Raw genomic sequence first — 17,843 nt, forward strand, 5'->3', positions numbered from 1 at the left:
ACACCAGTACAATACATCGTGATTTTGTATTACCACAAAAAAAACAAAACAAAAAAAACAAAAGTAATTCTTGTGATGTTTAAGTTTAATCGAAGAAAATAGTTCAAGAGACAAAATTGTTTTACGAAGTGAAATAAATTACAAAACACTATTTTTTGACAAAATATTTAAACAAAAATAAGTTTATCACACATACTGCCATCTGTACAACTAGTCAACAGAACATAAAAGAAATCGGCCTTCCCTTGACAAACAATAACTCGTCCTTACAGACCTTCGAAACAAAGAAATTGTCTGCAAGTTCGATATGTGAACCATACATGAAACAGAAGAATTCGGACAAAAGAGGACAATAAAATCAGTAATAACTAACCAACCGATACCTGACATCGCACAAAGCTACAGAGTATATATACACAGCAAACGCGGAAAGCTGACAAAGTCTTAAAGGGGCTCTTCGAGGTATGCTTCACAGAACACTTAAACTTTTATGCAAACCTTTTTTATATTCTAAAGTGGGATCAAAATACGATGTTAAATTTGTTTAATTTTACTCTGATACTTTGTAAACGCTGCTGGAAGACTCCCTTTAGGATGAAGCGTTTGAACACAACACTTAATAAAGTATAAAATAGTTTAATTATAATCACCTCTTTTGGCGTGTTTAGATCGCCCTCAACATGACCATGTCTGTACTATGCTATGAATTTAATTCAGGTCTACCTGTATATAACTATACCCATATACTCGCATATATAATAATCATCATAATCATCTACTCAGTGTATGATAGGTTCACTTCATAAAAAGGAAGGCAGATGCCCACGGAAGGAAGGGTTTAATGGGTACAATGTTTTGATGCCCATTACCCTATGCTAATTGTTATTATGGTTATTTGAAACTGTGACCTGCTGCCTGTGGAATACTATGTGTACTGCTTCCAGTGAGTCAGATCTAGCATATCCAGTGAATAGATAGATAATCAGTCATATATCAATAAGTACTTCTGTGACTTTTCGACCGTCCGTGATCACCTGCCTTTCATATTTACACAATGTGTAAGGTGTTGCGTATGTGCACATCTAGTCGTGGACGCTCCTCATTTTGCCCATGTTCATGCCGGCCTGGGAGGCACCCTTGTTGCTGCCATACTGGAGGCTCACAATGTTCTTGGCCTCTAGCAGCTGGGCCTCTGTGAACTCTCGCTTGTTCTCTTCCGCCATCTTGGGTCCGAGCATTGGGCCGGTGTAATCTGGCTTTGTTTGACACTGAAACACGACCACATTTCTTGTTGGCAACATGGCTCTTTTAAAATACTTTGTCACATGGAAGACATATTAGAACGACTAAAATTCTGAGACAGTTATCAAATATTCTATGTTTTCGCGTTCGGTTTTCTGATTTGATCGAGTATTGATTTACACCGCTTTTCAAAATATCCCAGTATCATCAATCAACGGGAAAATAAAAAAATGACTGTCCCCTATATATAAGCAGCACTTCTAGTAAACACTTGATTAGCAGCAGAAAACGAAAACTAACACAATGCTTGGTGCAAGGTCGACAACGTTTAACCGTGACCCCATGATTGTGTCTACACGACAGACTGGGTTGTCTGCCCCTTGCTCGAGGTAATGAGACTGCTGCGATGTAAACCTGCGCTTCTGGCTTAGCGTGGCGTCACGAAAAGTTCTTTGTTGGCGAGTACGAGTGAACTTACAATTCTACCGAGCGCGTGGATGCAGAGCGTGACCTGGGGAATGTTCTTCTTTTCCCAGAGATCAACTGTCTGGAACACTTCATTGGCAGGAACACCGAATTTGGTAGCGGCATTGGCAAACCTCTCGATGTTTTGCATGAGCGCAAAGCCACCCCCCTTTGTGTCGATCTTCTTGATACACCCAGGGTTCAGCTTGTTCATCAGTCTGTCGAGAAAAGCAAATCATGTTCTAGCATAAGCATAGGGGGTCATAGCCTATCACAGAAGAAATGGTATACGTCTAAACACAACAGCACAGGACACGGGCGGTAAAAACAGGGAGGACAAGCTCAGTCACAGACAGAAAGGTCACCTCCTTTCATAGGAGAAGAGATCACTTCCTGTCTCAGAAGGAAAGTTGCCCTTCACCAGAAGGACAATCCTTTTTATCGCAAGATGGTGTGCTACCAAAGATGACAGATCACTATTTACAACAAGGCACAGAACTATTTACAAAGGCACAGGACGCATGATCATTTTCTATCATAAATAAGTACTCTGTTATAGACGGCAAGATGAACTGTATTCACCTCACTTGATTTCACAGAAAATGAGAACCTGATACGTTATAAGAAGGGTATGACAAAGCAGAAGACTATTTGCCAGCGTATATTCATCATTCTTTACTCGGTTATCGTGCCACCTAAGGCCTAATAAAGCAACACGTGAAGCGGCCGGTGAAGTACTGGCACTGTACAACTTACTTGCAGAGGATGATTCCGTCTTTAAGTACGTCATCATAAGGCTTCTTCCTGTCGATGGCCTCACCCAGGTTGGCCTCCACCCAGTCCAGGGCCTGCTTCTCCAACTCGGGATCACGCTGTAACAAGGATGTGGTAAACATATGTGTACTTTATATTACTTTAGTCAGTTTCTGAGACATTGATTCACGCTACCTGACAGACGTAATATCATATATGACATATGGGCTATCAGTCAACTTACAAAATTATATAAAATATATCATTTAAAAGAACAGATAAACGTGAATACGAGATAAAGTATTATTGTATTATAATTAAAAATATGAGTTATTGGGAGGTTTTCTAAACGTCCTTCTTTGTGATCTTAGAGGACACGCTTCCTTGAACACAACCCCGGCCCATTGGAGGCCTAGTGATCATGATTCCTGCACATGATACGTGTGTTTGCCTGTGTTCTGGAAGACCTAAAACGTATTCCGAAACACGGTCTATCACATGTGTTTGAATAACAGTGAACAGAAACATGTTTTGTTTGCATGAATTGTTCCGATGTTTCTATGCACCATTACTATGTCATTCTCCTGTCGTGATATACGTCATACTCAAATGCGCGCTCTTGCTTGTGTCTTTTTCCTTCTGTCTGTGAGAGTATGTTCGGGCATAGGCAAACCGTAGCGCAAATAGTTGCGCAAGAGAAAAAAAGTTACTAGACCTCTTATATGCGAACGAAATATATTTTTCATGTCAAAATAAAATATCGCCACCATTAAAAGGTACAAGGTACACACCTATTTCCTCGCTGGGTTGTGCTCTCAAATTCCCAGCCCATATTTCATAATAATTACTAACGTAAAATATATTTTATTCAACTTTTCACTCGTGTTATATCTCCGCCTCCATTTCCACTGCCAACTTCCGGTTCAACGGAATGAAGAAACAGTAACAAGCTGAAATTAAAAGGATATACAATAATGCTTAATTTTACTATGAATACGCTGTTAGAGCGTATTTGTCCGATCTCTCGTCGTTATTGTTGGGATTTTCGTAACATTTATTCTGCAGATAAACACTTCTGGCGTAATGGGAGAATGAAGCAGGGGAGGTATGGCTGCAAGTATTCCACAAGGATTCGCTCGCATATAAGAAAGCTAGTCATTTTCTCTCTGTTGCACAACCCCATTTGCGCTACAGTTTGCCCGTGGTTCGGAGAAGTACGTAGCCCTTCCTTCTTTCCCAAACCTTTCTCAGGCACAACGTCCACCACTGGCGTCCATCGCTGCTAATGCTTGTACTTCTGTTAAGGACAATCCTGAGCCACACACTGATGTAAGTGATACTTAAGAAACAAAAATCACTCCATCAATGGTTTGTTTGCGTCTGATCTAATTATATACATAAACAAAATCGCATCTGTGTGAGTTACAGTTAGGTACAAGCAGACGTTGTTCGCCATGTTAAGGGATGGCGGACTGAAGCTAGGTTCCGTCTTGGTTTGACGACTGGCACAACGTAAGATAACGACAGATGAACCTCGCACTAATGGGACTGTGGTGGTCGACATAACCAGTTGTTTAGATAACATTACACGGGGGAAGTGGTTTGGCCTTGAGGTTCACAGGCACGCCATAGCAAGCCATTTTCTTTTCGTGTAATATTTGGATAGTATTGAGGGCTTTCCCAGCCTTTTTAGCAACCGTTATGTGAAGGCCCTAGCTAGTTTTATTATGGTACTTACGCCCTTAGGTTCATTCGTAGTAGTTTACTTTAGGTTCAGCTCTGACTTATTTTTCACGTTTCACGGGGGGACTGTTTATTGTGGATTTTGCAACTGTACCATGCGTTGATGTGCCATGATAATCCCGGTAATTCCACCTGGAATACATTTCACCATATGTTGCAGTATACCTTCGCCTGTTTCCGCTATCTGTCAGGTTTTTCCTGTGAACAGCTGTACCGCGTGGTTGTCACGCACATGTATATATCATGTATATTGTCTGGTCAGTTGTGACAATATTTATTTTCTACCAGCTATTTTATACACGCATGAAGGAAGGATGATCGCCATCTCACCTCTAGTATGTGACGAGAGATGATGAACCATCAATACCAAGTATTATCAATCAGTGGCATTCAGATCCGATCGTGTTTCACCACTTGACTCACATTATCCGGGTCCTACGTGGGATTATACTACCTGTGCATCCCCGTGATGTACGCAGTGACATAAACAGCTACACAAACATAAAAAAATATTCATGTAACGGTGGAATGTTGCCGGAGTTCACATACATGTGTGACTGTCTTGTTATGTTCCTTCCTGTAGTATTTAAGGATTTCTTTATACGGTAGACGCTCAACGTAGCTGATTCTGGCGAATGCTCCAAAACTATGTTAAAGTGACATTGTTACATATGAGCTTGGCATCAGCTACTGACATTACCATGTTGTCAGACAAGCGGTGTTGATGTATCTGTCTGTGGGTATTTCATGTAGTGAATTTGCCCTCTTATTTCTGCTGGCAGCAGTTCTGTTAATTCTTACACAAATATCTTTCATCCAATCCCCAACTCAACACTAAGGAATATATACAAATATGATCCATCGACATACCTAAGTATTCATTGTATTCCCATGTCACTATCACTAAGTATTCCGAAATGAGTCTATGTTTATCTGAGATGGTCCCTTATACGATTTGGTCACGTGATTATCATATCTTACATTCCTATCCTCCTCCTCCAGAGAATAGATCTACAAATGAACGTCAGATCAGTGTACCTGGACAGCAAGAGCCTCGCATTGTTGGAGGGATATGTAAACATGGCGGCTCGAGCCTGGAGAATTGGCTCGGCAACTTCAGGCGAACAAGACTTGCGGAAAATACACAGACCCAAACCTCTACCACAGACTAGTCCAGAATTGTTCATATTCTCAGAATAGAACGAGACACTAACTGAAAAGAGAGGCCTGTGTCTGCTGAATGTAAATAGATCTGCCATGTAGGGTATTGACTTGACCCTTTATGTGGCAACTGGTAACAGTGTTATGTTCTGTACGCTGTAAACTGGACGTAAAACTGTGAGTCTAAATGCCAGGGATTCAAGCAACACTGTTTTTAATGATGTTTTAACGGAGAGATTTCTCTTTTTAACGTTAGCAATCAATATTAAACGAGTCTTAACAAATTGTATTTGAAAACATATTTCGTATGTGAAATATTTATTTTCTTGCCTTTCAGTGTTTACGAGATGGGTACATGATGTCATTGACACCGCGCGTCCAATATTATCATGTTGGCATCTGTTGTGTGAATGAAAGGTTACAGGTGAACTGCGTGGCGATGTCTGCTGCAAGTCTGTCTATCACTACCACGTCCAGGTGTAACCAAGGTGTGGTACTTTCTGTGGACGGAGTGACCCCTCCTGATGGGAACGTCTTTGACATATCTCAGGTATCTTTGGCTGGGTTAGCTTTCCATTCAGATTCCACTTCACATACCCAGACTGCTTTTATACGTCATGATGAGTCCCACTGTCTATTAGTATATACACCCTGCTTAACAAGTCTATATCAAACGATATAATTATGCATTGTGGTTGATAGAGAACTGACGATCATCTTATATTGGCGTACGGTTAGTTTGGAGAGGGAAGAAATATTTCACCATCATTTCATGGAAAATGCCCAATCATCATGTATGTACATACAGACAACCGAGAAAACAGTCAAAAGAACTCCCAAGTATTCACTTGTCTTAATCATTGCTGCGGTCCTTTCCCAGGAGATTCCAGGTGTGGTTATTACGCGTTAGAACCACTGAAACATACCGGGCAACCTATTAAAGCCTGTTATATATATATTACCTTGAACTGGGCTCCCTGTAAAGTTGGCTAGCTAACATTCTGTCATCTGTAGCAGAAACGTTACCATACACATATGTCCTACTCAGCCATGACAATGCTCCAGTTCAAAATGTCTAACAGCTCACTGAACGACATTATTTTATCTTCTGCCATGATGACACTTTTTGTGGCTGTAGTCACGTAATTGTTGTGAGTTATCTCGGCCATCAGGTGGGCTAATCTATTGGATCTGTGTTCACCAGTTTTACTAGTTCATCTGATTGTCACACATTATGGTGGCATTCAAAACATTGTACGTACGCATACAAAACAGTTTGCCAATATTCTAATTGCCATAACATGCTTTTCTAAAACTCGGCTTTCGTTTGAAGAACATGGTATGAAAGAATATTCTTTGAATAACACCAAAGTAGAATTGGCTTCAATGAGAAGACTGAATTGGAGATGAGGGAGGTACGCAATTCGGTTCACATTCAAACGGCAAAGCTCATGCGACCCACCACTGGTTTGTCTGATCCAGACTTAATCATGTACACTAGAGTTTTATATTTTGTCTTCAGGCAAGTTAATAATATTTACAGCAGTACCGCATATTCAACACTCCCACCGCTACTAGCTCTAATACTGTTATTACTACTACTGCTTCTACCACGACTACCGTGCCCATTACTTCTTCCTCTCTTCTACTGCTACTGCTGCTACTGCTGCTACTGCTGCAACTACTACTACTGCTACTACTACAACTGTTGCTGATTCTGCTACTGCTGCTACTACTACTGGTGCAACTGCTACTACCGCTACTACTACCACCGCTGCTGCTACTACTACTACTGCTACTACTACTACTGCTGCTGCTGCTGCTGCTGCTGCTGCTGCCACTACCACTACTATTACTACTACTACTACTGGCTATTCTATAAATAAACATTGATAATATAAACCCCAGCTGCCATTTATGCGAGTGTTACTATTTGCATACTTACAAGCGTTCGTCATAATATACAGGGAGTCTTTTCGCTGTTGAAGTAACAGACGCTATTTACGCAGTCAATATCCACATACTGACGTGTATAAAATATTTTTTACGAACATTACAGTCATATGCTTTTGAAACCACTTTCTGGTGAACTCTCACAGGTTACTGTCAGATCGATGTCCTGACATGATGATTAGATATCTGACCTTGACATGAGGGAGAACCAAGCAATGTTTGCTGCTCACCTTGACAGAAGGATACATTACAACGTCACTCTACTGTCTTAAAACATACTACAGGGAATAAAGAACGACTTCACAGCTGCTGGTTCTCCCAGCCAGAAGGTGTAGTCGAAGAAAGAGTAAGAACGATGCTCTGATTCTGAAGATGCGGACACGTGTTAGTAAACAGAATAGGATCGTATGACACAAAATGTGCTGAAACAGTATTGTTTCTCAAGGTCATTGCAGTGATGTATGAAGGGTAAAAGCCCCATGTGCAGGTATTTGCTGTGGTTGCCCAGAAGGGATTGTGTGCATCTTGTTTAACACATGTATATTTCAGCTATATGACGGTGGTCTGTCGCGCTGGACTAGATAATCTACTGATTGGCATCATGAAGATGAACCTGTGAAATCTGGGAGATACGATGGCATGCATGAACCAAGTCATGGAATATTCTCACGATAAGAATGCAATTTGAATATCACTTCTAACCACACTTAGAAAGTGGGTAAACATATCTATGTAAACAAACAGAGTAACATGGTTGGTCGGTGAAAAAAATGATCCCCAGATGGAAGAATGACTAGTCTCATGAAATGGAAATAGGAATTAATATGTTTCCAGAATTAACCAAACATTCATTTCACACACAATGGGCGCCGACCACGGCGGATAAATGAAGCGCATATTGACGTTGAATTTGACGCAGTACGATTGATCTGAACCCCTGACATTAAAAAAATGACATTAAAATGACCATATATGGCATAGCCTATTCGAGACACTAGGTATTCACGATAACTGCCCAACCCATACGACGATCGGCTGCTGTGGTGCTATTGCAATAGATGCTGGGATACTGGCGAGGCATGAAACACAACCTGATGTTTTATAAAGGTGATGTTACTCTGAGGGTGTAACACAAAAAAGCTTTCTCAATACTGAATTGAGCAACCATCAAAGACAGAGATTACCCTATGTTAATGTATTCCCTTATCGGTTCCTTCACGTTTCAACACTGCTGTATCTCGGGGAACATCTGGTTCATGTGGCTGGTCGCTACACTGAAACCACGGACATCATCTATCTGGCAAACCACCTTTAGACTAACGCTCACATACTAACGGTTTGTCTGTGAATATGTAATTTTGATAGTTACAAACAATCCTCTTTAAATCGAAACGGAACCCAAAGTACACCAGAGATTCAGAACTTTGGGAAATCAAGACTTTCTTCATTTACAGCCTTGGCCCTGGGGACTGTTCACGGACTGTGAGAGACTGTGAGAGACTGTGAGACAAATTATAACGCTTAATCCCCGAATACCTGTAATTTTGTTAGTAACAAATACACTCCTCTAAACTGAAATTGAGTGAACTGGGACAGACTTGCTTCATTAAGGTTTTAAGCATTGGAGGAAAGGCAAGGCAGTAGGGAAAATAATGTGGTTCGGGGACTGTTCAGGGGCTGTTAAAACAGAGTATTGTCAAAAGGTTGATTCAGTGAGAATTGTTCCCATAACAACCACAAAAAGGCTTTAGGTAGAATGCCGGTCGTGCCATGAAAATGGCAGAAATACGCCATGTAGTATTGGACTTCATGTAGAAACATGCGCAGTCATTTCATTTCAGAGAGGAGTGTAAAGCCTAAGTTCAAATAGCTTGCATTACCTAAACTAGCTCATTCAAACAGGAATTCGTAGCTATTCACAGATATACACATTTTTTATCAATCCATGTATCATGTAACACCGAAAGAATGGACAAATAAAATGTGCGTATATGTACAGTAACGAATTCCTGACTTCCGATTTGAGACCACTAAACAACTGTGTTTACAACATGAGGTGAGATGGGTGTTTTTCGATTTTATCCAAAATACAACACCATTCTTACCCTGGATAATTACCTTTTTTTTAAATTTGACCCTTGTTACAGTGACTATTACCATATCTAGTACCATGTATGTATAGTTCAGTTATACACTTACACGTATGTTATAAGTATATACAGTGTTCCCAGAAATTATTGAGAAAATCTTTGTTTTTTTTCTAATGATGCTAAGATTGGAAAAAGGGCTTTCACTATGCACTAAGCATACTAAATAAGGGAGACAACTCTTGAAGGCTTAGAAGGCAGCTCATTACGTCAAGAGTTATCTCCCTTGTCTGAGCAGACGGCTTCCTGTGTTGACATGGCAGAATTTACAGCAAGAGAGAAAAGAAAGCTCATTCTAGATGATTTTGAAAGGGGTGAGGCTGATGCTAAAGTGGTAGCTTGTAGACATGGTATTCCTCTGTCTACAGTATACAGAACTTTGAAGAATATTCAAACAGGAACCGGGATAGAGCACAAAGCAGGGGCAGGTCGGCCTAGGAAATTCAGTGTTGTGGATCGTCGAAGACTTGGGCAGATTGTGAGTAGGGGCAAACTGAAAAGTGCTGAGAACATCAGAAATGAAATGATTAGCAGAGGAAGTCCTCAGGTATGCAATGAAACAGTTAGGCAGGAATTACAGAGACTTAATTGGGTGAAAAAACGTGGAATTCCCTCGCCGTTGATGAAAGATGCACAAAAGGAAAAACGTTTAAACTGGTGTCGGGCTAATGAAAATCAAGATTGGGATAATGTTTTCTTTTCGGATGAAAGTTCTGTTTGGCTTTTCCCTAATTGTGTGAACATTTGGACCAAAGATACTGTCAAACCTATCTACCAGCGACCAAAACATAGCCCGAAGTTTCACATGTGGGGTGGCATATCGGCTCGTGGAGTGACGCCATTGTGTGTTTTCACGGGAAACTTGACAAAAGAAAGATACGTTGACATTATAAATGGTCACCTTCTTCCGACAGCACAAACATTGTATGAAGATGATTGGATTTTCCAGCATGATAATGACCCAAAACACACTGCGCGCTACACAAAACAGTGGTTGTCGGGCGAAAATGTTCAAGTTTTAGACTGGCCCAGTTACAGCCCAGACCTAAACCCAATTGAGAATGTGTGGGGAGTCATGAAGGACAGAATAAACCAAAAGGGACTGAGAAATATTGAAGATATGAAGGCCGAGGTGGTCCAATATTGGGATACCCTGTCACACGATTACCTACAAACTTTGATGGGTAGTGTGCCTAGGCGTATTCAGGCATGCATTGCTGAGCGAGGAGGTCTAACAAAGTACTAAAACAAGACTGAGACTGTAAAAGGATGATGTTTTAACATGTTTATGTAAGTAAAACGCCAGAAGTTAATAAACGTAATGAGTTACATGACGCAACATGATTCTCAATAATTTCTGGGAATACTATATATATTGACAGCAGCAATGTAAGCGCTATTGATACAGCGATTAACTAAACTCCAAAGGCTTTACCACAGTAGTGAACCGTGCTATACGAGGTGCTTGTACAGAGAAATAGATGAGACATCTGGCAGCTCTTTCTCTCACAATCCGAAACTTTCCTCACAGACCAAGCTATTTTGGGACCAAAGCTAAGATAAAACATGGCCAAATGTCACGAAAATGCAGCTATTTTCTCCCTCTTGTGAAACTGGGGGCGAATGGTGGTGTATTCTACGTATGTGGAGAGATGTTGATTCAGCAGGAGGTGGGAGTGAGGATTGGGGGGATGAGAATGGTGATGAGTGGATGAAGCGGGGGAATGTTTCTCGCTAGACGATCATTTCACTTGAAACTTTCATACCCAGTCTTAGATTATCTGACTATTACGCATGCTCATCAATCTGCAACAAAATCATAACAGGTACAGTGGAAGCTGTTTAAACCTGCCATTCATTGGGACTGAATAAACAATTCAGTTTAGACAATGTGCCGGATTGTAGAAGTGATGATAAATGTACATGTCACGGATGGGACTGTGATTTCATGCCGGTAATGGCAACTTGCCGGATTGGACAGATGCCGATACTGACAGCTTCCACTGTATTTCATAGTTAAGGAGTCTGGCTTAGTTGGTGCCGAACAGCTTTGGTTGAGGAATAATAAAATTTACAGAACATCATGTACGAGTTTTTAAATGATGATAAATGTATTAGCCATGGACGAGACAGATTTTATGCCTGTGATGACAACCTGCCGGATTTGACAGCTGGCGAGTTACACAGCTTCCACTGTATACAGTCCGGATATAAGTTCAAGAGTTCATTGACCGGGGCTGTAGTTAACGTTTCTAAGTAAGTGGGGGCACCATCCACGTTAAAACAGTGTTACAATAATAGTTAGATGTCCAAACTTAATCAGTAAGAAGATTTTAGGGGGCTAGGCTATGTTGTCTAATGTGTTAACCGATGGGACCGGCCAGTGGTATATAGGCGGTATCTGAATGTTTTCTATCACCTCTAAGTGAGGATGATTCATCGTGGCTCAGTTCGAGTCCCGCTGAGTACGTTTCTCGTTACAGATCACGTGACCCACTAGTATCAGCTGTTATCACTTGATGGCACAGTTACACCTGCAGCAGCGGCCTATCAAAGGGAGAACATCATCTCACCAGGCTATGTTAACAGAACATGATAGCCCACGCTATGGGGGTGTGGGTGTGTTGCGAGGTCGGGGTGGGGGGAAGGTGTGGGTGAGGGGCGGGTCCTCTTAAACAAACGGTTCTGCCTCTGTGTTGACTCAGGGAAGGGATCTACTTCGAAATATGTATTTTGTTTAAATGTCATACACATGCTAAACATATGTGAACATATTCCATAAGTGTGTTACAGGCCCAGCGTGATTCAAGGTAGGAGCACGAATACACGTGCTCACATCGTGCTACACATGACATCGTGCTATCGTGGATGGCCATCCATGTTTCTTCTAGCCATGTCAAATCGAAGTCTGCATCTATTCAGTAACTGATCCAGACCACTTTATAAAGTCAATCTGATGTGGCGCTCTGCTTCTCGATATGTCTCTGATGTGTCAGTTCAACGTTGTCGTTATCTGTATATTCTTTGATACGATAATTGCGATACGATTGTGTGCGATAATTGCGACGCCGTCTCTCGACATCTTCTAATGTCAAGTCAAAACGAAAATATTTCTTTGAAAACATGTTTCATTGTCTTCATGTTCCTTCAGCGTCTTGAAGACATCACATCATCAGCCTAACAACTTTATGTTTCTTAAACAAGGGAAATCAACAATAATCAACAATAAGATCTATTGATCTACAACATTTTTTAAATACAATATTACGGCGTTAGTAACTACAAAGAAACATGGTATATATTGTAATACCGGCGTTGTATATCCGTCACCTTTGTTCATCACATCAACTTGTCAATGCCACTCAAAGAACTGCTCGTTTCTCAGGTTTGCGCCAGAATCAGTGATATTCTAGACGCGATTATATCCCTGAACATGTATAATTTTTTATTGTAACAAATAACTTTATTAAAATTAAAGTAGGAGACCTTTTAGTTGTGTATTGAGCTTAAGGGAATCTAGGCTTCAGCATTGCAGCTAGGGCTAGGCTGTAGTTAGGAGAAGTAATGTGGTTCAGGGACAGTGAGACAGACCAGCGATAGTCCAACTATATCACAACAATCTCGACATATTACACACTACAGAAGCCCGTCATTCCGACGCTCTACAAGACAAGCGTTCCAGCAATGATGCGCGGGCTACTAATGGACTGATTAGCTCTGTCTAATTGGCTCAGTCAGCTGGATCTGGTAGTCGAGTTGTCTGCGTTATCAGTGGTAATCAACCTCGTCGGCCTTGAAAGGGAAACGGAATTTTAGGAGGAAGGTTGAACATGGTTCGAATATGCCAGAGAATTTTACACCACTGCACGTTTTGGAATCTGATATTACAACTGTAAGCCTCATTTGTTGCCCTGGTAACGGATTACAACAGCAGACTCCGTCTGTCGGGTGAAAGTGTAATTAAAACACGCAAGTGTGGTGTGGAATTCTTTCATCTCACAAGCGTGGGTTGTTGTAGCAATGGTTGTAGCGGTTGTAGCTGTCGCTGAGTGTGATAGGTATTCAGTTATGCAACTCTGTAGAGTGTCATTGGAGTGCAGTAGTACCAGCAGTAGTGGTAGCTGCAGTTGCAGCAGTACTAGCAGCAGAGGTAGCAGTAGTGGTAGCAATAGTGGTAGTGGTGGTAGTAGTAGTAGTAGTAGCAGCAGCAGCAGCAGCAGCAGCAGCAGCAGCAGTAGTAGTAGTAGTAGTATGTGTGTCAGATGTGTCAGTATCAATGGAGTAGTAATTAACATCCAAGACAGTGGTGCTGGTAGTTACATATCCCACTTATCGGTACTTAGAGAGCCAGACGTTACATTCTTGTCAGGTGGTGTCTGTTAAGCCTAAAAGCCGCAAACATAACACGACTAGAAGCAAGTGTGCATATTACAGAAAATTAAGCTAATAGCGCTAGAGTGACTGATCATACCTAGCAATGTGTCGTAACACACTGGAACTGATGGTATTTTGGTCCTGAATGAAGGGCTGGGAAACCACGGTAATGGTGTACTGTTGCACAGTTCAGACAAGGAAGTGACCTTTCGAGTTTTTTTCAGCTACGAATGAAAAGTGACGACATAGAATGGATTAAGGACTCGAGAAAAAGTTTTTGTCGTCAGGATACCATGGCAGGGTTACTGACCAGCCGATCTAATTAATTGCCCCCTTCCTCGTAGTTCATGGGGAAACTCCTGTCGTGGGGAAGGTGGCATGTGTGTTGGGGAGGTCGGGGGTAGCTACACCTGTATGTTAACAGCATGTCACTGGATGGTCACTCTATGCCAGCTATATCTCTAGCTAATGGAAAGTGGCACCGCGACATCTAGGTTGAAAGGACATGTAGACAGGAGCCAGTCCTTTGGAATGTCTTGGCTGAGTCACTGAGATATTTCAGGTATGGAGTAACAGTTCTGTCTGTGGGCTGTTCCACCTTGGCCAGTCAGGCATATAACAGCCCGGAATCCAGTTTATAAACATACAGGTTCCATCCTGCCAGAGATGAAATGATTTCAAACAACCAGAGTCTATATACGGTCTATCAGCGTTCTGTGTTGGTGACTCAAACACTGGTTGCGGCATAAACTGGTCATTAACTTGACTAATGGTCACTTGTGTCCATCGTTAACTTATCTGCTGCCCATAAATATCACGTTAACATTCCACGTCCAAGTTCATGGTTCTGGAAATATCATCTCAGGGGAGATAACTGCTGTTCGCCAGTTGGAATGTGCCTGTGGTCAAGGTCAATGTTACCGGTCAGCTGTTGGGCGTCAAGTGGCGGTATATGGTCATAAACTCAGAAAGTGTGAAACATGTCCGCCAGGTGGCGTTATACAGACAGTACGCAAGGCGATAGAAGTCGCAAAGAAAATATGGATCATCACAGAATACCAGCATCAGACATCGTGCAAGATTACGAATCCGCAATCGTTCATTTTTTAAAATGTAACGTGACAGAAGATCGATGAGTGAATGAGTGTTGTTTAATTCCCTTTTCAGCAGTATTCAGGTTACACCAGAAGGGTAAGGAGAGGTCCAGAGAGGTCCAGAGTGAAACACCAGTTTGGTGGAAACCAGGAGGCCCTGTATGGAGCTGACAAGCTCACAAACGTTGTAGTGGTTAACTGGGATTCGAACCTACAATCATCCGTTCCTAGCATGCTAAGTGTTCCCGAGATCCGTAACCTCTGACTATACCCTCCCCGATATACTAGTATGTGCCATCTTGCTACTATCTCCGATACACCTGTCATCTGACTGTAATAACACAGTCCAAATTATTCTTGCATTTACCGGCAATCCATATATCTACAGCCCTTTTCACAGTCCGGGTTTTCTAATCCAAATGTCAGTACCGAGACCCTAGCCTTCAAAATGTCACGTTAATATATATCACCAAGTGAGGTAACTGGTGAAACACTGAGAAGTGTTGGGCGTTGGCATCTGAGAGTCTGCTGACATACGCGTCAATTGCTCCTAATACTTACACAATTACATAACCACAACCACACACTCCATCACGTGAACCCTGCATGTCTGCAAATATCTTGTAACGCTGACGGCATCAACACGTTCTGGCAGTCTCCCACGCATCGCAACGTCACACACCACACGGACGTTTTTATTTTGCATCTCACATGCTTTGTGTGATGTATAGTAAGCCAAATGATGTGCCTAGAATCGAGGTATGATGCACGCTGTGCATGTATGTACGGAGAATTACGAGCTATGCCCCCAGTTGTTTGTCACCCAGACTAACACTGGTTGGCTTGTACTGAACAAAACACTTGCTGAGTCGAGAGTCTCGGCACTGGCAGTACAGAGTTACATTGGTAACGCCATGTAACGTAATAAAAGTAAGACTGCACCCCTAAATATATATATACCTGTAAGTTGGCAGCAATCATTTCTCTAGCACCGTTTGACGTGCGCGTTAAGAAAGTGATAATTATGGGGTATATCCTGAACCAAGATTGAGCGAGGGGTCATAACTTGAACGATAAGCTTACTGGTAACCTAGCAACATATCTCTTCTCCATGTCTATTTATCATAACCGTCTAAGAGTCTTGGAGGGATAACCTATATCATTAGAAGGTGATTAAACCGTCAAACTGAAAACTGAAGTTTCTAAGTACACTGCACACATTAACATTGTGCAACACAGATATACTATTCTCAGACAATGAAATGTTAAAACAAGAATGTTTGACGTCCCGTTCACTCGCACAAACATGTGATTTTATAAATCATCTTTCAATGTAAATGTTAAACATGAAAATACTTTCAACAAGACACCAAGTAACACCATAGACATAGAAATATAGTTAAGCCACGTACCTTGGGTCCCATGTTGACTACGTATTCTATCTACAAGGCGGCAGCTTTAGTAGTATGGGAGAGTTAGAGAAACCTCTCACAGCACCGGTCAGATAAAAGAATGGCACCGTGCTGCTAGAGCGGTCAACTTCATGGCAGGGGAATGGACAGCATTACAGTGGTGTTATTTGTGAATCTGTTTAAAGAATCTTATTTCTGAAAATTACGTTTTGTTTAATGGGCATGTATACCACCATCCAAGTTTTAGTATATACGATATAGTAAGACTACGAGGCAACACTAGCCACAGGCTTGCATCTACCTTCCATCCCTACTTCTAAAATGGACTTGCCCGGTTTGGCAGGCCACATGGATTTAGAGCAATCGAGTGCCTAGATATTCTTTCTCAAGGTGATTCAGCGTTGGGGTAGTGGAAACCGGGAGGGGGCGCATTCTAGCCCAAGATGTAGGTGTATTTGTTTCACCCATGGGAACCAAATGGATATCTACTGGATAATAGCGTGCCTCGTCAAGATAGGATCAGTTAAGAATACCGTAAAGGTAGTTTGGTAGAGCGGTGGAACACTGTTCTTGTGAAGCAGTGTGATAAACATTTCGATGATATTCTGGTTGGGGATTTTTTTTTAAGCAGATTATATTCATTCACAAATGTCATTTTCTAAACAATACTAAATATTGTCCATTGCATAAGATTTATGGGTCACGTCAGATTTAGGAAACGTCCGAATGTCATTTTGATTGCCTCATCTAGAGAACTGAAAACTGCCTTAGATAAAATATTGAAAATACGGTTTAACAACACACGGACAGTCTTTCAGATATGATTGTGTTTACAAATAATTAGTTTATAAAATTTAACTGGTGTACAGGACGCTGTTAACAATATTCCAACCACAGAACACCACTCCACAACGATAGTGCTTCATACATTGTACCCTGGAGATTCTAACAGGATAAGCATTAGCATAGACACTTTAGCTAAAGCAGCCAAATATACACTTTACAGTATAACTCTCCACGTTTTAAATGTACCTCTTAAAAGAAGGGAAACTTACTTTATAATGTTTACTGAATTAATGGTTATTTAGCGACATGTCACAATAATAAAAGATTATAGTGCTCGATACTTCTGCAAAAATATCTGAGGTCTTCTTCCCCTTACACGTAACGTCAGACCGACCTTGCTGACAAATGAAATGAGTAACCTCACACCGACGTTAGCCAATCAGAAAACACTACCATCGAGCTTTGCGGCACTAATTCCAAAATGGTATTTTGCCGTACAAACCCTGAAGCAAATATATCCAAGAAAGCCCACGCAAGTCTACAAAATGTGGCACGTCTAGATTTCTTTAGCTTCTGAAAATGAAGAAAGTCTGAGGGCTCCATTACATTATACAAATGTATTTCTTTTTTACTATGAACTTTTGTCAATGAAATATGTTCATTTCAGAGACTAGTTTTTGATCTACCAATGGATAATGGCTGCTTCAGTTCAA

The 17,843-nt window shown here is 41.3% G+C and overlaps 1 protein-coding gene across 1 annotated transcript; it reads right to left on the bottom strand.

Annotated features, from left to right (window-relative positions):
• Window positions 1–67: 67 nt before the first annotated feature.
• Window positions 68–16,480, bottom strand: LOC137286431 (myophilin-like). The gene is made up of 4 exons (XM_067818289.1): window positions 16,345–16,480; window positions 2,464–2,579; window positions 1,721–1,925; window positions 68–1,268 (listed from the first exon to the last, which is right to left on the bottom strand). Exons 1-4 carry the CDS (start codon window positions 16,354–16,356, stop codon window positions 1,083–1,085), a joined length of 519 nt encoding a protein of 172 aa, XP_067674390.1. The 5' UTR covers window positions 16,357–16,480; the 3' UTR covers window positions 68–1,082.
• Between the last annotated feature and the right edge of the window lie 1,363 nt (window positions 16,481–17,843).

The sequence above is a fragment of the Haliotis asinina genome, chromosome 6, assembly GCF_037392515.1.
Source record: "Haliotis asinina isolate JCU_RB_2024 chromosome 6, JCU_Hal_asi_v2, whole genome shotgun sequence".
Classification (NCBI taxonomy): Eukaryota; Metazoa; Mollusca; class Gastropoda; order Lepetellida; family Haliotidae; genus Haliotis; species Haliotis asinina.

Bases quoted from the DNA above. Each gene is read 5' to 3' on its own strand.
- LOC137286431 (XM_067818289.1), bottom strand. The intron at 1,926-2,463 runs GTAAGTTGTACA...TTTTCTCGACAG, and splicing joins GACGGAATCATCCTCTGCAA to ACTGATGAACAAGCTGAACC. The intron at 1,269-1,720 runs GTAAGTTCACTC...GTCGTGTTTCAG, and splicing joins TCCACGCGCTCGGTAGAATT to TGTCAAACAAAGCCAGATTA.